Source organism: Pteronotus mesoamericanus, unplaced genomic scaffold, assembly GCF_021234165.1.
Source record: "Pteronotus mesoamericanus isolate MK-2021 breed Mesoamerican mustached bat unplaced genomic scaffold, CSHL_Meso_final scaffold_31, whole genome shotgun sequence".
Classification (NCBI taxonomy): Eukaryota; Metazoa; Chordata; class Mammalia; order Chiroptera; family Mormoopidae; genus Pteronotus; species Pteronotus mesoamericanus.
Window position 1 is genome coordinate 30,481,719 of NW_026555312.1, and position 21,487 is coordinate 30,503,205.

The 21,487-nt window shown below is 37.0% G+C and overlaps 1 protein-coding gene across 2 annotated transcripts in view; it reads left to right on the top strand.

Moving 5' to 3' along the window:
* Positions 1-21,487, top strand: part of EXOC2 (exocyst complex component 2) — a 256,076-nt gene that overhangs the window by 99,510 nt on the left and 135,079 nt on the right. For both annotated transcript variants that reach the window (XM_054591988.1, XM_054591989.1), the window contains exons 5-6: positions 11,663-11,776; positions 12,389-12,513. In XM_054591988.1, coding sequence (XP_054447963.1) covers positions 11,663-11,776; positions 12,389-12,513 — 239 coding nt within the window. The remainder of the gene's footprint in view (positions 1-11,662; positions 11,777-12,388; positions 12,514-21,487) is intronic.

The following is a 21,487-nucleotide window of genomic DNA, read 5'->3' on the forward strand; positions in this document are numbered from 1 at the left end:
TGAAAGCAAACATCCTTGTCTTGTTCCTGATCTTAGTGGGAAAGCTTTTAGTTTTTGCCCATTGCATATGATGTTGGCTGTAGGTTTCTCATATATGGCCTTTATTATGATGAGGTATGCCCCCTTTGTTCCCACTTTGCTGAGTGTTCTTATCATAAATGGATGCTGTGCCTCATCAAATGCTTTTTCCGCATCTATTGATATGATCATGTGGTTTTTGTGTTTCCTTTTGTTTATGTGATGCATTACGTTTATTGATTTGCAAATATTGAACTATCCTTGCATGCCTGGGATGAATCCCTCTTGGTCATGGTCGATGATCTTTTTAATGTATTGCTGGATGGGGTTTGCCAATACTTTGCTGAGGAATTTAGCGTCTGTGTTCATCAGCAATATTGGCCTCTGTAGCTCTCTTTCTTGGTTGTGTCTTTATCTGGTTTGGGGATTAGGATGATGCTGGCCCCATAGACAGAGTTTGGGAGTCTTCCCCTCTTCCTGGGTTTTTTGGAATAGTCTGGGAAGGACAGGGGTTAGCTCTTCCTTAAATGTTTTGTAAAATTCTTCTGTGAAACCATCCGGTCCAGAGCTTTTGTGTACCGGGAGTGTTTTGATTACTGCTTCAATTTCACCAGCTGTTACTGGTCTGTTGAGGCTTTCTGCTTCTTCTTCATTCAGTGTTGGAAGGGTATATTTTTCTAGAAATTTGTCCATTTGATCGAGGTTTTCAAATTTCTTGGCACATAATTGTTCATAGTAATTTCTTACAGTCCTTTGTATTTCTGTGGTATCAGTTGTTATTTCTCCTCTTTCATTTCTGATATTATTTATTGGGGTCCTCACCCCTTTTTCTTGGTTTGTCGATTTTGTTTATCTTTTCAAAGAACCAGCTCCTGGATTGGTTGATCCTTTGAATTGTTCTTTTCGTCTCTATGTCATTCAGTTCTGCTCTGATCTTGAGTATTTCCTTTCTTCTCCTCGCTCTGTTTCTCCAGTTCTTGAAGCTGTACGGTTAGGTGGTTTATTTGAAATGTTTCTGTCTTTTTTCAGTAGGCTGTAGTGCTGTCAACTTCCCTGTAGGCAGGACTGCCTCCCCTAGGTTTTGGACTGTTGTGTGTTCATTTTCATTGGTTTCCAGAATCTTCTTTGATCTCATTATTGGCCCATTCATTGTTTAATAGCATGGTGTTCAGTCTCCATGAGTGTGAATGTTTTTGAGTTTTTTCCTTGAGGTTGGTTTCTAGTTTCAAGCCCATGTGGTCTGAGAAAAAATGCTTGTTATGATTTCAGTTGTCTTGAACTTGTTGAGGCTTGTTTTGTGTCCTGTCATGTGGTCTGCCTTTGAAAATGTTCCATCTGCATTTGAAAAGAATGTGTATTTTGCTTCTTTGGGATGAAAGGTTCTATATATGTCAGTTCAGTCCAATTGATCTAATGCGTCGTTCAGTTCCACAATATCCTTGTTTATGTTTTGTTTGTAAGATCTATCCATTTTTGACCGTGGGGTGTTAAAATCCCCTACTGTCAGTGTGTTGCTGTCTATATCTTTCTTGAAGTCCTCCAAGATTTTCCTTCAATGCTTAGGTGCTCCTCTGTTGGGTACATACAGATTTACAATGTTTATGTCTTCTTGATGGAGTCTTCCTTTGAGGATTACGAAGTGTCCTTCTGGGTCTATGGCCTTTGTTTTGAAATCTGTTTTGTCAGATAACAAGTATTGCTATCTCTGCTTTTTTTTCCTGTCCATTTGCTTGGAAACTTTTTCCCATCCCTTTACACTCAGTCTGTGTAGGTTCTTTGTTCTGACGTGGGTCTCCTGTAGGCAGCATTTGTGTGGGTCATGTTTTCATATCCACTCAGCTATCCTGTGTCTTTTGATTGGGGCATTTAATCCACTTACTTTCAAAGTTACTATTGATAGGTTCTTGTTCATTTTTCCCCTTAGTACCCATGTTCCTCACTTTCTCACTCTTTTTCTTCATCTTCTTAAAGCAGTCCCTTTAGCATATCTTGTGGTGCTCCTTTGGTGGAGGTGTATTCTTTTAGCCTTCTCTTGTCTGGGAAACTCCTTATTTCACCTTCCATTTTAATTGAGAGCCTTGCCGGGTAGAGCAGTCTTGGTTGCAGGTCTCTGCTTTTCATATCTTGGGATATTTCTTGCCATTCCGTTCTGGCTTGTCGTGTTCCTGTTGAGAAGTCTGCTGCTAGCCATATCGGGGCTCCCTTGTATGTTACTACCTCTTTCTCCCTTGCTGTCTTTAGGATTCTCTGTTTGTCTTTGATATTTGCCATTTTGATGATGATGTGCCTTGGAGTGGGCCTCATTGGGTTCCTCGTGAATGGGACCCTCTGTGCTTTCTGGATTTGCGTGACTTTTTCTCTCCTCCAATTAGGGAAGTTCCCCATCATTACTTTTTCAAACAGGTACTCTATGCCTTGCTCCTCTTCTTCTCCTTCTGGTATCCCTATTATACGGATATTCTTACGTTTCAGGTTGCCCTGCATTTCCCTACATGCCTCTTCATTCTTTTTGAGTCTTTTTTCATTTTCTTGCTCTTTCCGGGAGCTGTCTCCTACCGTGTCCTCCAGCTCACTGATTTGATCCTCTGCTTCACCAAGCCTGCTTTTCATTCCTTCTGTTGTGTTCTTTAGTTCTGAAATTGTGTTCTTCATTTCCTCTTGCCTCTTCTTGATAGTTTCTGTGTCCTTTTTCATGCTGATACAGTTTGCAGTAAGTTCCTCGTAGTTTCCCTGTAGTTTTTGGTAATTCTCTTTGAGCTCACTGAGCTCACTGAGCTTCCTTAGGACCATTGTTTTGAACTCAGTATCTGATAGTTTACTTGACTCTATTGCATTCAGTTCCCTTTGTGGGGATTTCCCTCCTTTCCCTTCAATTGGGGGTTGTTTCTTTGTCTTCCCATTATTTGTGAGACTCTTCTGTTTTTGCTTCTGCTTCTTAAATTGATCTATCTTGACTTCCTGACTTTGTGGTGTGTACTTCTGTGGTAGGAAACTGCTCTGTTTTCTTTCTGGATCTGTCTCTGATGATGTCAGCTGTTGACCCCGTCTGACCTTAGGCAGTCTTTTAGAGACTCCCAGGAATATGCTCTCCGTGGCTGTCTCCTCCAGTTGTTAGTCTAGTCACTCTGCCCTCAGCAGTCAGGCTTCAGCACCACAGGGCGGGGCCGAATCCCTCCTGTGGGTGGGGTTATTGTGTCCTTTCTGTGGGTGGGGTTATTGTGTCCTTTCAAGCTGCTGCCACTCAGGATAGTGGTCTGCCTGAGCAAGACAACTGCTCCCGTATGGGGGAGGAGTCAGCCCCGGGACCCCACCGGCTACCCTCTCAGTTCTCTGCCCAGTGCCTCGGTTTCCAGACTCTCCTCAAGCGTGTCTAGACTACTTTGCGCCCCCTTTAGCCAGGGATCTATTATCTGTGACTGCCGTTCTGTACTCAGCAGTCATGCTTAAGCACGAGCGGGCCAGGGCAGAGTCCCTCCTGGGGCAGGGCTATTGCGTCCTCTCACACTGAGCAAGACAGCTGCTCCCGTACGGGGAAGGCGTCAGCACCGGGACCCCACCAGCTACTCTGTCAGTTCTCCCTCCAGCGCCTTCTTCCCCAGTTTCTCCTCAGGCAGCTGTAGCCCACTTTGCCCCCCGCCTTTGCCCGAACCCAGGGTAAGTGACTGCCAATAAAAATTTTTGCTTTGGCCCTTTAAATGGCTCTTTGCATGTGCAGCTGCCCGTCTGTTGCAGAGAGCAACCCTGTGGCTTTTCTCAGCCGGCTGTTATCTGTGCTCTCTTTGGGCTCTCATGCCTTAGGCTGGAAATCCCCGCCTGTGGTTCAGCCCCCACTCTTCTCAGGGCGATCCAATTGGCCGTTTAAACATCCTTCTGTGCTGCCGCCTGTGGGCGCCCAGCCTGCCTTCTCAAGTCTGCACCGCACTCCTTACCAGTTAGGTTGCGCGAACGCTGATTATTCTGACTGTCTGAGTTTTCAAGGCTCCTCTCTCGCTATTGTTCAGTTGTTTGTTCAAGGTGATTTCTCCGCAATTTAGTTTTAATTCTAGATTGGTCCTCGGAGGTCTGTGTGACCTCCATTCACTCCTCCACCATGTTTAAGTCCCTTCTGAATTTTGGTTCACTAATCATCTGTAGATTTAATTGTAAAATTTGGGGCAAATTATTTTACAGTTCTGTGTTACAGTTTTTTCGTTTTAGTATAATTTCTGTATTATTCTCGTATCTGATTTCTTGTGTAAGTTCCAATACTCTTCTTCCAATTTTAATATATATGGCTAAATTGATAACCTGTCTAATGTCTGCAATAAGAAATCATCATAAAATAAACTCCTTCTTAGGGATAATTATGAGGCTTTGGGAATTAAGAGATAGCATTTTCTGCAGGAGATACAATACCGGTCAAACTCTGTGTGATCAAGTTAGGTATCTGAAGAAACGTTGTACTCATGTGTATGAGAACTAACAGTCCATGGGAAATAAGATATTAGTGGGTTGATTAATGTTTCAAATCTCAGTGTAGAGCTCTTAGTGGTATTCCAAATATCTAAGGTTCCTCACCACTCAGACTAATCGTAAAGCTCAATTTTGGGATCTTTTACTCTCTTCTCCCTCCTATTTTTGCCCTGCTAGTGTCATGGTGTGTCCATGATGAAGAGCCTGTGGGGGCTTGGCCTTGTCCCATGTGCTTCTCTTTATTGCACTAAGACTCCACTGCTAGTGAGTGTGGCCTCAGCTGGATTCTGATATGTGGCCAGGTGCACATTGACTCCCTCTTGAGGTGGAGAGAGTTGTCAGGGAGGCCTAGGGGAGGAGAGTTTCTTAAGGGTTCCTTTCCTAGAATCTTCATTAGACAACAGGTCTTTCTTTATCTTGTGATAAAACATATATATTTATATATGTAAACACAACAGCTTAGTACATTGTAAATTAGATGTTACTAAGGTTTAAGAACACATGAATTTTAAATATGTGAAGTCCTAGATAGCTGCAGGTTTGCATCTGTCAGTATCACCAGTTTAGGCATTTTAACTGGTTAACATATAACCTTTTTATGTGTGCCACATATATCCATTTTTTTGTGTGTGTATTTTATTGATTATGTTATTAAAGTTGACCCAGTGGTTCCCTCTTTGCCTCCTTGTGCCTGGTATTCCCCTTCCCCTCAGCGTTTTCCCCTCCTTAATTCATGTCCATGGATCATTCATGTCCATGGATCATTCTTTGGCTTCTCCATTTCCTATGCTATTCTTAATATCCCCCTGTCTATTTTGTCCTGCCAGTTTTGCTTCCTATTCCCTGCACCTCTTCCCTCATTCACCCCCTCCTTTTCACAGCAGATAACCCTCCAAATGATCTGCTTACCTATGATCCTGTTCCTGTTCTGGTGTTTGCTTTGTTTTGTTTTTTTAGATTCATTTGTTGATAGTTGTGAATTTGTTGCCTTTTTAATGTTCATGGTTTTGATCTGCCTTTAACATTTCATGTAATAATGGCTTGGTGATAATGAACTCCTTTAACTTTACCTTTTCTGGGAAGCACAAGCTTAGCTTTTCTGGACAGAGTAATCTAGGTCCTTATTTTTGTCACTTTGAATACCTCTTGCCAGTCTCTTCTTGTCTTGTCTGTGAAGTTTCTCTTGAGAAATCAGCTGATAGTCCTATGGGAACTCCTTTGCACGTAACTCTGCTTTTCTCTTACTGCTTTTAATATTTTCTCTTCATCTTTATCCTTTGGCATTTTAATTATGATGTTTCTTGGTGTGGTCCTCTTTGGGTCCAACTTGTTTTGGTGTTTCCTGGACTTAATGTCTATTTTCTTTACCAAATTAGGGAAATTTCTTTCATTAGTTTTTCGAATAAGTTTTTAATTTATTGCTCTTCCTCTCTCCTTCTGGCATCCCTGTGATTTAGATGTTGGCACATGTAGAGATGTCCCAGAGCTTCCTAAGCCTCTCCTCATTCTTTTGAATTCTTGTTTCTTCTTTCTGTTCTGATTAAATGTTTTTTCTTCCTTATGTTTCAAATCATTGGTTTGAATCCTGGCTTCCTTCTTTTTACTGTTGGTTTCCTATGGATTTTCTTTTATTTCACTTAGTGTAACCTTCATTTCTTCCTTTATAATTTTGCGATACTCAGTGAGTTCTTCGAGCAATCTGATCACCAGTTTTTTGAACTCTGTATCTGATAGGTTGGCTATCTCCATTTCGTTTAGTTCTTTTGCGGCTTTATTCTGTTCTTTCATTTGGGCCATATTTCTTTGTCTCCTCAATTGGGCTGCCTCTTTTATGTTTGTTACTGTGTATTATGTAGAGCTGCTTTGACTCACAGTCTTAGTAGCGTGACCTCTGTAGAAGCACCTGTAAATTGTGTGGGGCAGAGCATTAGGTAATTTCCAGAGCAGGGCAACCTATTCCACCACTGTGGCTCTGTGTGAGTGGAGGGTTCGGAGAGGGGACAGTGTCGTTGCCCGTCTTCTGGAGGTTTGACTGGCACTTGCTCCATTTCTAGTCACTTCTCCCACTTTCCATAGCTGCTGCCCTCGTGGTGAAACCCAGAGTGCATGGGCTTGCATATGTTCTAAGTCTGTGTGGGCCCATCAAGTGGTGAAAACCTGGCAGTTTCTTCCACCACCCAGTGTGGGCCCTGTAAGTGGCAAAAATCCAGTTGTTTTTTCTGCCACACCAACCCCCACTGGTTTTTGCAGCCAGAGGTAACAGTAGATTTATCCTCTTGGTGCTGGCTCTCTGGGCTCTGTGTTCTGGCCTGGGGCTGGGAACAGTCACTCCCAAAATATCCCTCATGATTTTTATCCACAACAGACGAATGTGGGGCCCTCCATTCTGCTGCTGCCTCTCTGCCCAACTCCGTGACTCTGACCCTCCTACCTGTCCGGATGAATATGGCTTCCTTAAATCCTTGGTTGTTGGACTTCTATACAGCCTGATTTTCTGGTGGTTCTAGCTTTTATTAGTTTTGAGGTTGGTTGTAATTCTTTCTGTGGTTGTGCAAGGAGGCGAAGAATGTATACCTGTGCCTCCATCTTGACCCAAAGTTCCAGTTTTTTTTAAAACATTTTTTCAGCTTTATTGAGACATAATTGACAAATTTGAATGATACCTAAAGTGTACATCTTGGTGATCTGATATATGTGTATACATTATGAAAGGATTTCAACTATCAATTTTTAACACATCTGTCACCTCAAATATTTTTTTGTGTGTGAGAACTTTTAAGTTCTCTCAGCAAATATTAATTATATAATACAGTGTTATCAACTGTAGTCATCATGTTTTACATTATATTCTTGGGGACCTTATTCATCTTAGAACTGAAATTTTGTACCCTTTTACCAACTTCTCCATATTTCCCCCATGCTCAAGTCCCTGGCAAACACTTTTCTCCTCTTGTTTCATGAGTTTAACTTTTCTTTAATAGTCCACATATATTTGCAAATCTGATAAAGGGTTAATGTCCAAAATTTTTTAAGAAAACATACAACTCAAGAGCAACCCCTCCACAAACACAAAAATAATTCATTTGAAAAATGGGTGGAGGAGCTAAAGAGACATTTTTGCAAAGAAGACATACAAATGTCCAACAGGTACATGAAAAGGTGTTTAAAATAACTAATCAGTAGAGAAATGCAAATCACTCACACCTGTTAAAATGCCTATTGCCAAAAAGATATGAAAGAAGTGTTGGTGAGGATGTGGAGAAAAGGGTACCCTTGTGCACTGTTGGTGGGAATGTGAATTGGTACAGCCACTATGGAAAGCAGTATGGAGGTTCCTCAAACAATAAAAATAGAGTTGCCAAATTATCCAGCAATTCCTTTTCTGGGTATTTGAGGGAAATGAAAATACTACCTCAAAGAGGTATATGCTTCTCACATTCATTGCAACATTGTTTACAGTAGTCAAGATGTGGAAACAAGTGTCCATGGATGGATAAGGGAATAAAGAAAATGCGTTATACCACACATACACATACACGGAATGTTACTCAACTATTAGAAAGAAGGAAATCCTGTTATTTGCAACAACTTGAGTGGACCTTGATCTCATTTTACTAGACAGAGAAAGACAAATACACTTTTTATTGTTTTATTGTTATATTGAGCATGACAAAATTGTTAGACCTCTGGAAACTGTGTAGTCTTAGGCATTTCACCATGGCATGCAACTATTGTATTTTTGAGTTTTGTGTTTTCATGTTTTACATTTTTTGCTTTACTTGCTATCATCGTATCACAGATTTTTTTTTTTTTTTTTTTAATATTGTTATCCTTAACTCTAGCTATCCCTCTTCACACTGCTGCTTCAGTATGGGTAGGGAACTACCCAACCAAAATAAAACTACAGGTCTTGGGTGAAGGATAAAAAAGCTCAGGTTGCCTTCCCACAGGTTTTTTTAAACTGCTTTTTGTCACCCGTATCTTTAATCTTTGAGTTTGGAACTCTTCCTGCTAGGTTTTATATAGTTGAATAATTTGTGAAGACTTAGTAGGGATTTAGTTGATATCCGGTGATTCTACGTTACTTTTTGATTCTGTTAAGATCATTTAACTTTCTGAGCAAGTGAATTGTTACAATTACAGAGAACTTTAAAGTGTTGTACAGGAGTAAGGCCGCCAAAGTCATAGGCACACCACTGCTTACCTCTCCTTCACACAGATGACAGACACACTCATTCATCAGACCATTCTTTCTGTGACTCTTGAAACAGCACTCTAGACAAACACTACTCACTAGTTAAAGTAGAACTGGGGATATAGCCAATGCATGTCAGAAGGGAGGGTTTCTAGTTATTTAGCTAGAACTCAGCCTAAGTCTCCATTCAATCCTCCAAAAGTTCTAACTTGGAAGCATGATGTACAAATTAATAAATTAGAGAAACTTCCAAAAGTGACAGGATTTTATTACTAAGTAAAGTATCAAACCAGTGTGAAGAATCCAAACCAAAATAAACTTCTAAAAATGCAGAGCTCTTCACTTCCCTTTCAGAGACTGCATGTGAACTTACCAACCTTATGCAACACACATACATACACCCCCTAAGGAAACTTACATTGTAGCCTTTTAATTTTTTAACCCAGTGAAGACAGAGGTAAGGTTGGTGTAGTCTCTTGAGTTGCTGAAACTGAGTTGATGCCAGCTTGATATCCATGATTGCCTTAAAGTCTCATTTCATTTTATTGCTTGTTACTACAGAGTTAAGCAGGCCTTCCCCCCACGTCCAATTAAAAAAGAAAACTTCATAGTTTGTGGGCCTTTTTCTCTCTTGACTGAGGTACTAACAATAAATGCTGGATTCTAGATTGAAGTAGGGATTTGTAGAGGAAATCATGGAGAACCAATTTTGATGCCTTGCATTCCTTGCAGTTTTAGGGAGTATGAAGGTTAAAGTAGAAGAACCAGTAGAGAAGGGAGAGATTTGTAAGATTTCTTTTTTTAAAAGATTTTATTTATTTTTTGAGAGAAGAGAAGGTAGGTAGAAAGAGACAGAGAGAAACATGGATAGGTTGCCTCTTGCATGTGCCCCCACTAGGGACCAACCTGCAACCCAGGCATGTGGCCTAACCAGAATGGTGCTCAACAACTGAGCCATGCCGATCAGGGCTATAAGATTTCTTGAGAGCTTTGCTAGGCTGTGAAGGAGAGGCATGGAGAATGTGTGCTCTTCACTCATGCCTGGTGAGTGGGGCTTCCACGGGGCCCCTAGGTACAAATGTTTCCTGCAGTTTTAAGACAGAAACGCTGGCACCCCAAAGCACTGAAACACAGCACATGGACAAGTAGAGGTGTCTGTCTTAGGAAGGATTTTTTCTGGGACCAAATGAGCACCTCACTGGAGAGAGTAGGTTCCAGGACATTGTAAAATTTTGCCTAAGGGGACCTGCAAAAGTCAAGGGCTCAAACAGGTAGTACTTTTGGGTGATGATGGAGTGTTGATCTTGGACTAGGTTACCTAATTTCTGAATTGAAGCTGTATTTGTAATAATGTGGCATCAAGACTCTCTCAGATAAGACTGAGTAGAAGTCTTCAGATCTGCCCACGTGTTCTTTCAGGATGGGAATAATTTCCCACACTTTAAAGAGACACTGGGCTAATGTAATGCATTATTATTTGTTCCTTCCCACATCTCCTGTGTCCTACTTCTCAATTTTTCTCATTCGTCAAACTTCTGTCTTAACTCTTCTGTGTAGTATGCATTTGTTTTCAATAGGTCTTTATTTTCATCTGTTTATCTGACTTGAATCTCATGGGACTATGCACATCAGATTCCTTTATAAAATATGGTGGTTTAAGTGTCTTCCTAATTTTTTGAGATGTTTTATGGACAAAGAAAACTTTACATAGTACTCCTTTGAAAGTTTTATAGGTATGAAGTATATGTCTGTATTTGTAAGGAGTTTAAAACATTATTTTGATGGAGTGCTGTGTAAGTCTTGTATTTATAAATGTAATGAAGATGTTGACAAAAAATACATAAACAACTTTTATAAAGGATTATTTACTGATGAATACATTTAAAAGAATATATTTTGAAACCTGTTCTGTATGAACAGAAGTGACATATATTTTTACTGTATCACTGTTGGTTTTCAAGGTAAGCTTCCTAATGCATAATAAATTTGCAATGGATACTTAAAAAAAAAAAGATAGAGAGACAGGGCTATAAAGTAATGTTGTGTCCTGTTCGTACCTTGTGAGTTGGGCTTATCCAGTGTATGGTAGCAAGGAACATTTTTCAGTCACATGGCACAGCAACAAACACTATGGGTGCAAGAAAATATAATCGTTTTGAAGTTGCTGAAGCTTTAGGTTTGAGGATAAGAGTGGTAGAAATGTGTCTTGAGAGATAAGCAGGTTGGGATCATGGAGAAACTTGACTACTGAGCTTGGACTTCATTCTGCATAGATGAAGGGTTGGGGGTATAGTAAGGGCTGTTAGCTAATAAGCCCTTGGTGGGCAAGGTCTGCCCATGTTACTTTTGCTCTCACACTCAACTGTTTTGACTTCCAGCATGGAGTCTGACTTATATTAGATATTTAACTAGTATTTGAACTAATAAATAAATGAATTGATTTAGTTGACATTAAAAATGTAGGCAAGAAAGAGAGCTGCAGATAATGTTTTACATATATCATAAGCTTTTCTTAAAATTATTTCAGACATGGACATGAAAATATGAGTAATATGTAGTTAGATCTAATTTTATTAGTAGGCATTATAAATCACCTTTCATATAAATCTTTAAATTTTTTAACAGTGATTTTGTTATTAAATTTCATTCTATCTAGATTTTTATTTTTACCCATTGATTAGGGACTGATTTCATGTTTGGATAGGTTTTGTAAAACATCAACTAAATCTCTTTAAGTCTTATATTTTTGTATTGGTGTAATTTCAATGTTTTAATTAATTTCCTATCATGTATAATCAAAGTTGATATATAAGAAATAAGCTGAGGTATAGGAAATGTGTTTTGTATACACATACAAACATAGGCTTTATAATGTAGATGAATAATTATAACAGTTTGTATTCATGTTTATTGTACTAGGTACTCCTGGATGTCTGTTACATCTTTGTAGGTAATAGGACTTGAATTATATTTTACCCTTTTTTTTTTCTCTCTCAGAAGTAAATTTCCCCAGAAGGACTTGGAAATGCTCTTCCCTGGAATGAGTGCTGATTTCACAAGTGAGAATTTTTCAGCTGCCTGGTATCTTATAGAGAACCACTCTAACACCAGGTTAGTGATATGGGACTGTTGGTTGTGAATTATTTCTTGGATGCATCTAATAGGATTATAGAGTAATGTGAGTTTTAGGCCCAGCTCTGCCACTTTGGATGGCTTTCAGAAAACCCAGGTTTTCTGAAATTTCACTGCTAATGATTGGATTTGATTATTGATGTGGTAAGGGTAACAGTATGCTCAGTTTGTATCCAGAATATAGAAATGAATGTAAAGAGAAGATCCTGCCTTAGGCATCATCCATAACTGCATGACCTAGGTTTTTCCACCAGGGAGATGATACTCAGAACTCCCTACCTGGCATATGTATATATGATATATATTGTTATAAAAATATCTACATGTATATTTACTTCATAGGAGTCTGATGTATTTGGAATGGCCACTGAGGACTACTAATCTTTTTTCTTGTTGCTGTAATTTTGGCATTCATAATAAAAGTTTTAGCTCTACATAAAATTTGAAAGCTTTTGTTTTTATCTGATTATGTATTATATCAGTCTGTATCTTTCTTAATGTAGGTTTCAGTATTTTATACTTAAGGCATTGTCTTCTTTCTGTTTTACTTGCTAGAGGTGTCAAACTTTTGGTTTCTTTATTTCATTTCAGTTTTGAACAGCTCAAAATGGCAGTCACCAACCTGAAGAGACAAGCTAACAAGAAGAGTGAAGGCAGCCTGGCATGTGTGAAAGGGGGTCTTAGTACTTTCTTTGAAGCCCAGGATGCTCTTTCAGGTAAGGTGACCCTCAGAGCCATCTGCTGTGACTTCCACAACAGAAACCTGACACTGTGTTTGCAGAGTGTTTACAGGGTGTGACATTTGGTCTGTATTTATAAAAGGAGATATCTAAAATGTTCCATACATTCTTGTTGCAGACCAGGCTAGAATCTCTTTGAAGTTCGGTACTTTAAATATTTGTCTCTGAGGCTTTTGTAGACTCATGGTACATGTGTGAAATAGGAGACTACTTTGCCTCTCCAGAATGCCCAGTCTCCAGGGCTGGTGAGAAATTAAACCTCGCTGGGTAAAATTCTAGAATTTAAAAAATCTTTTTATAGACATCAATATCTTACACATGTGACTAATTCTATAAACGTGACCCATTGTGTGTTTGGTTTGGAAAGAACTGATGGTAATGTATCATTCTTTTTAGCCCTCACCCCACCAGTCCCATACACAATATTTAACTGTCTACCATGCATGTCATCATCTGTACATGTAAGGGAATTTGTATTAAGTAGAAATAATATGGCTTTAGATATTTCAGGGAAAGATGTTAGCTAGGTTTCCCCCCCGAAACTATCTTTAATAGAAATAAAATTATTGTTTATCTAGTAAAAAGTAACATATATTAAAAAAAAAGTTAGCCCAATTCTTTTAGAAAACAGCTATAACCTACTGACTGTAGACAAGGAGGCTACACATTCCATTCAGAAAGACTAAATTGTTAAATTAATTTGTATTCTTAAAGTACAGACATCCTTTTATTGTTTTTATAGCCCCTTCCTCCTGGGCCAAACATGACTTCTGACAAGTTAAAAGTTCATCTGATACAGCTCTTTCCCTGCAGGTAGAAGTTAGGTTTTTAAAAGAGTAAAATGTGAATGCCTAGGATGAAACAGAGAAGTTAGATAACCTCTGATGAACACTCTTTGCCCTATATTTTTTGGTCAAGTGCTTTTCCTTCTTTGTGTGTACTGATATTCCGAGTTGTTAATGTTATTATGTCAACAGTAGAACCTGAGTGTAGATGAACAGTTTAGTGTTACCAAGTTATTAATATGTTTAATAGCTATAGAAATGATAATTTGCCATATGTGATTAACTGTTCTTTTAGATAATTGTAATTAAAACTCATTTAAATTTCATTTAGCAAAAATGTTTGACTTTTTTCTCTGCCCTTTATTTAATATACATGTTTTTATATACACATGTATTTGTTTATGATTTTACTTTTATGAATGGCTTCACTCCTGGAAGATTTTAAGAAGTTTTATTTTGTGCATTAAATTTATGTAGTTTCGCCTTGGCCAGGTGGCTCAGTTGATGGGAGTGTCATCCCATACATCTAAAGGTGGTAGGTTTGATCCCCAGTCAGGGCACATACCTAGGTTGCTGGTTCGATCCCTGGTTGGGACACATGTTAGAGGCAACCAGTTGATGTTTCTCTCACGTCAATGTTTCTTTCTTTCCCTTCTTTCCTCTTTAAAATCAGTAAACATATCCTTGGGTAAGGATTGAAAAAAATTTAATTAGTCTTATTTATTAGACGTTTGCCCTAGAAGTATATTAGTAACTAAAAAGTTTAACAAAGATAATGGTGACCAACTACTAATAAGCAACTGACTATCCCATTTGGAAAATGATTTATTAATAGTAAATTTGAAAATTTTAGACACATATATCTAACTTCTCTTTTTTGATGTAAATGAAATGCATATTATAAAAATGTTAAACAGATGAATAATAGGAAATACTGTAATTCCATTGTAGAGATCATTGCTTTAGAGTTTTGATGTACTTCTTTTTCTTTTTCCTTAGCTTATCTGAATACTTACTACAAAATTGTAAATATATAGTTGTGTATGTGAGAAGCCTTTATTCTTTAGATTGCTTTTCTGGGTATTTATTTTAATATATTACAGCATTTGATTTATTAGTAGGTCTTTAGAAATTTTTTTGACTATAGTGTTAAGTGAAATTGATCTATAATTTTTACTTATTCTATTTTTTTTTAATTTTTCTTTTTTGTTCAAATACATTTGTCTCCACCTTCCTGCCACCACTTGCCCCTGACCTCTTTCCCCACCTCTCTCCCTCAGTGCTTTCCCACTTTGGCTTTGTCCATGGGTCCTTTATACATGTTCCTTGACCCTTCTTTTCCCTTTCCCTGCTGATCTATAATTTTTAAAAATGCTAATTATTGGTCAGATTTTGTAGTTAATATTATACAGAATCATATGAATTCCTATGCACTTTGAAATGGGTTATTTAGATGTACTTTGAAATGGATTATATAGATTAGGAATTGTATGTGGGGAATGTGAAAGAGCTAGTAAACTGCTCAGGTAATTTATTTTATTTTTTATTATTATAAATTTCAAACATGCTAAAAGTTGAGAGAATAGTACAGGCATCCCCATGTACCTGTCATCGAGACTTAATAGCTATTAATATTTTTCCATACTTGCTTCATCGGTATTTTTTGAGGTTGTTTGGTTTGTATTTTTCTGATCTCAAGCAACAAGTCTCAAGCAGCATGGTATTTCTGTCCTGAGTACTTAGTATTAGCCTCTCTCCCAGCCCTAATAAGAACATTTAGTTAAATAACCACAATGCCATTATCACAGCTAACAAAAGTTTCAATAATTCTTTAATAGTCTGAATTCCCAGTTCATATGCAGATTTCCCCAATTACCCTCCAACTTTTTTTTAATAGTTGATTTGGCAAAATCAAGATACAAATAAGGTCCAGATATCTCTCTTCTTTTTTTTAAGTTTCTTAAGCCTCTTTTAAACTAAAATAATTCCCTCACCTTTGTCACCCTGTCCTTTTTCTTTTTCATGCTAGTGATTTATTGAAGAAACAAGGCTATCTGTCCTGTACTATATGCCATACTGTGAATTTGATTGATTACTTTCTCATGGTATCATTTAACTTCATGGTATCATTTAATTTATCTTACTCTCCATTATATTGTTTGGATTTACCTAATTGGACATTAATATGATTCAGTTTCAACATTTTTGGCTACATGTGGTAGTGTGTGTTTTCTGTTTTATCACATCAGGAGGCCATTAGTGTCTGCTTGTTCCTCTTGTGGGCCGCTATCATGGGTCAGTGGGTTCAAGTGGGATAGGCACTGGCAGTTGGAGATACACACACACACACACACACACACACACACACACACACACACGTGACTATATAGTTGAAATTTCTACTTTCTGTCTTTTGTTTATTTTAATTTGGATTCTCCTGAAATTCTCTTTCATCACAATTTTCATGTTTTTAGAATTGCATTATAATTTTTAAATTATTTAAAATTTATATTCTAGGCTCTTCTCATCAAATCAATTTATTTGTGTGTTCTACTTCCTTTATTTACATTGATTTTTTTTCCTAATTGATTTTGGGGGTGGTGGAGAGAGAAACATCAATTTGATATCCCACTTCTTATGCATTCATTGGTTGATTCTTATATGTGATTCAAGTAGTTGATTCCACCTGACTGGGTGGAATCAAACCTACAACTTTGGTGTATTAGGATTGACACTTTAACCAACTGAGTTACCCAACGAGGACATACATTGTAATGCCATTTTTGTGTTTTCAGAATTTGAAATTTTAATTTTTCTTTTTGATGTAGTAGTTTGTAGTAGACTTTTGTTTTTTCAGAGTTAGTTTTAGTCTTACAGTATTATAAAAGCAAATGTTTCTTAATATAGGCCAATTTTTTGTAACCGTACTGAAGATAAACATGGGTACATGGGCATATTCTCTTCAGGGCACACTGATATATTATAATACCTGATTAATTACATGAGTTAAATCGAAGTTATTTATAATAAACCTATCAGATCTCTCTCTTTAATTTTGTCAGTTTTTCTTTGTATGAAAAAACATGCTCCCTCTGTAACTTTGATAGGATTATCTTGATACCAATACTGTATTATTAGCAATAATAACTGCAAAATTAGAGACAATTCTTAAGACCACCAGCAGGTTTGATAATTTGCTACAAGGACTCACAAAACTCACTGAAAGCTGTTGCACTCAGTTATGGTTTACTACATCAAAAAAGATACAGATTAAAATCAGCCAAGAGAAAAAAATCATGGGGCAGGCTGGTTCAGGAAAGTTCCATGCATGGAGTGCCCAGTATCTTTTCAAAGCGGAGTCATGGACAACATTGATATTCCTTTTAATGGTGTGAGATAGTGTGTCTAGAGTATTGCCAACCAAGGAATCCTACCCAGTCCTTGGTGTCGAGTTTTTATAGGGGCTCTATTACATAGACATAGTCAACTGCCCCAGTGGCTGCCCTCTCTAGGCCCTCTGGAGGTTGAGCTGATACTGAGTGACCCAAAGCTGTCACCGTGAATCACATTGTTAGATTACCTGGTGTGACTCTTTTTGATACCATGGAGTATTTCATATACAGGTCAAGGATATTTATTTTTTACTTTTTGAGTCCTTTCCAAACAGGTAAACAGTAGTAGCTATTATCCTCTTGTATGGTCTTTATTTAAGTTTTTTATGCTGTGGTCAGTCTTTTTCTTGCATGTTGCCCAGAATATTTTAATCAGAACTTCATAAGAAGTTTTTCTGGCATAACTAATCTGCCCATCCTAATCTCAGTGTGTTTAGTATAGTTTTTTCTTTACTATATCCTACAAAAATAGTCCCAGCATCATATTACAGTTTTCCATGGCTGTCACACTGCCATTCTCTCCCAGTCCCTTGAAGTCTTGATGGGCCATGGTTTCTTGCCAGCTGCTGCTCACAGCAGTCCTCTCAGGTCACAGTGGTATTTGTGGAGCTTCTTATAACCTTAGAGGCCTTTCTACTTCCTCATTGCCATCTGATTGTTACCTTTGTTGCAGTGACCATTCCCTGACTGCCCCTTAAACTTGTCACCTGTATAGTCACTTGTTTTTTTAGTGGCAAGTCTAGCATTATGACTGCTTCTTTTGAGGACAGCTATGGGCCAACTGTGTGAATTATTTCTTTTTTATAATATACTAAAAAGTACCAGAATAAAGATGTTAAAGCAGAGTAACTAAACACTGTTGCTCAATACACAATTGGTCTTCCCTTCCTTGCTACTTTTATTGTTGCTTCTTCAGGTGGTATGAGCTATATTAATTTTTTTGTCACATTCTGTTGTTATTATCTTTTGGATTGGCCAAAAAGTCTATTTAGTTTTTTTCTGTAAAATAAAATACACATTTTTAATTTTCACCAATAAGTTTATTGATTTGGATATTTTGAGTATGTTGGCTATCTCCCTCTGTTGACTTCTAGTGGGTTAGAGGCGAGGGGTGCTGCTACACATCTTCCAATGCGTAAGTCAGCCCCACAGCAAAGAATTCTTTGGCCAAAATGTCAGTAGTACCAAGAAACTTTCCAAAACCACTTTTGACACATTCAGTTAGTCACAGTGCCTTCTCTATACACTATGCAAATCTTTTTGCATTTCAGTTGCATTTTTACCTTTCTTGAAATAAGAAAGAATAATATACCAAAAACGTTGGGTATCTTCTTCCATCTCCAATATTAAAATGGCTGCACAAAACACCAATTTTGATAAGTTTTTTAATGAACACTGATAATGATAGCTGTCACAATACAATCTTAACAAAACTGTTTCGATTGAAGTTAAAGACAACTAAGCACTACTAGAGTCATCGTATGGAGAAAACTAAACAAATTTTTTGGCCAACCCTATATTAATGTTTGAAGATAATTTAGGCAGGTATGGTTATGTAAGATTCAAGTTATCTAGGTGAGAATCATTTATACATGTTAGTCTTCTAGGTAGTAGTTGCAGTTATATTATTATTTATTTTTTTCCAATATAACTGAGGAAGGAAAGGATTCACAGATTACCTAAACAATTTAAATATGTTTAATATTTAAATATTAATAATTTATGTGTGTTTAGCCACTCATAAAAATTTGGTAGAATAAGAGGTAGACACTGTTTGAAAAGGTCTTTTTAAATTATTAATACATCTTATCCTAACCTCTCCTAGTTTTTTATTTTAGTAAGTGTTATGCTCAGAGTTTCGCACATGGGCCAAATTAGGCTCCAGCCTATCTTTGTACAGGCCCAGGAAATAAATATGGCTGTTTTTCAAAGGCTGTTTTTAAAAAAAGAAAAAAATGGGAGAAGAATGTTTTATAGAGGTCATGTGTGGCCTGCAAAGCCTAAAATATTTACGGTCTGATTCTTTATATAAACAGTTTGTCAATCTCTGACCTAGTTTGAATATTATCATGTCACCCAGGCTAATAATAACATAGTGGTTAGAGTATATACATCACAGTGTATCTTAAATGAGTCCTTATAGACATTGCCCACACACGCATGTCATTTCTTAATGCCTCATTTAATAATGGCATTATATATAATACATGGCCAAATATTATGATTTTTTAATTGAAATTTGCATATTTGATGTCTACATTTTACTAGAGAGTTTAAAAAGTCGAGTAATTTCAGTGAATACATAAGCAGTCTTCCTATAACTCTGACTTTTTTGAGTAGAACTTTTATATACTTAATTTTTTTGTTTCCCAGATAAAAGTTTATGGTGTTCAATTGCTTCAAGTTTCAAAGATTAGAAACAATAACAAACCTGTGATCCTGTACCAAATTGCTTATTAAGTTATACTATTTAAAAATGTTTTCAGAGAAAATAAAAGGTCAGGTGAACCAGACACTGGCTATTAGGTTTAATTTTCTGGATAATAGGGTTGCCTTCATCAGATCCCTACGTCTCTTGGTCCTCATGCTCGGCTGACAGCTTGACAGTGGCTCTGCTGTGATGGAGATGGTGGGCAGGAAGCTGCTTTGTCAGCACAAAAGGGCTGTAAACTGAGCTGGGGGAGCCAGACTCACCCTGTCTTGACCTGTTGCTCAGTGATGGGTTTTGTTAGCAATAGAAAATGTGACTGCATGATTTCCTTTAACTTGGACTTAGAAAAGTAACATTTGAAGCAGGGCTACTCTAAGATATAATGTCTTATTGCCATGGACAAACCACATATAAAATGCAATGAGTGTTAAGTATTTTTTTTGCAATCAAGACTGTCCGAAAATCACAGCAACATTTAAATGAATAGGGTGAGCAGATTTGCTTATGTCAAACACAGAAGTCTTTCTAGTTTTTCTTTTTAATATTTGGGTATTTTTATCTCCTTTCCTTAAAGATAGAGAAGTTTTTTGTTTTTTTTTTTCCTTTTTAACTTATGTACAAGTAAAGTTTAGGCATTGATATTTGCAAACATTTTATGTTATTATCACATGACCCAAATTTGAAACATTAAAGAAATAACTTTTTTTTTTTAAATTCCTGAATCAACCAAGACAACCAATAACATAGTGGCTGATTTTTTTTCCTAAATGTATTTTTCAATGAATCTGTTTCTTCAACAGAGAAAGTTTATTTTAGAATTTCAAACACAATTAGAGGTGACTTTACAAAAGAAGTATATTAAAGGACAAGATCAGGATTCAAAACTAATTAAGAGAAGTAGAGAAATAGATGTATCACACACTGAGAATATTTTTGTACTGCACTTGACCACTGAATTTGATCCAGAATTTTCTAACCAATGAATCAAGGGAAACAAATTAAATTTATTAAAGAAAGACACTTCTTCCTCCCCTTAGACAGACTTTCCCTCAGAAATCTGCCACCCATGGCTGGCAGGGTTGAGACAGAACCAGTAAGTTCCTTTTGGGAAAAAGTTTGATGCTCTATTTGAATAAGAATAGCTAACATAAAAGTGATGTTAATTTCAGCATATTGACTGTGAAGCCTGTGGAGTTACACATCTTGCATTTCAGTTTTTGCAAGAGCAGGTTATGTGAAAGAATAAAATTCTGGGTATTTTAGCAGCTACTATTTTTGAGAGAGGTCCTTTTATTTGAAACTGAGTGCAGTTCCCAAGTAACATAATAAAACTATTATTTTCATTTCACAGGTGTGAGAACAGGCTTACACAATTGTGCTGCTTACTCATACAATATGGGCAGTATGGGCTGAAGTTTCCTGTTATGGGATCAGACTGCTTAAATTCAAATTTTGGGATTGGCTTTGTGACTTTGGTCAACTTACTTAATTGCACTGAACCATAGTTTTGCCATCTGTGAAAGAGAAATAATATTACAACATACATCATTGGCCTCTTACAAGAGCAATATGCATTATAAACTTGTAATGCTTAACTTATGTTCATGGCTTAATTAATGTTTGGCTTGCTTTTATTATTTTGCAAATTTGAATTTGAAATTTTATTTGCCCATTTGGTTTTGAAAATTTCCTAAGTGCTTCACCTACGCTTGATTTGCTCTATATAAAACCTTCCCTCTTTGCTAGTAGAACAGTTTTAAAATATAAGTTGTTAGTCTGGCTGAGTATCTCAGTTGGTTAGAGCATTGCCCTGATATGCTAAGGTGGTGGGTTCGATTCCCAGTCAGGGCACTTATAAGAATCAACCAATAAATGCATAAATAAGTGTAACAACAAATCAGTGTTTCTCTTTCTCCTTCTCTCCCTTCCTCTCTTTCTCTAAAATCAATAAATAAAAATTCAAAAATAATAAATAGAGTGTAAACAATTGATTTCCTAATAATCTTTATAAGAATCTTTATGTAAACATGTATCAATAATAGCAAAAAATTCTCCAATGTGATTTGTACATCCACAAATTGACGTATTGGACAGTTACTAGGTATTCCTTGGGAACTTCCCATGAAATAATTATAGAATGAATAGGATATGAATAATATGTACTTTGTCAAGTCTGAAAATAAATATTTGTAGTTTGATAGATTTCAAATATTAGTATTTCTATTTTGCAGATGGTGAACTGAGAAATAAGTATGACTTTCTTGTGGCCAAATAGCAAAGATATTATTCACTTGAGTCTCACTTTTCTTTTGTAATTCAGTTGTTTTTACAGCTCAGCATTG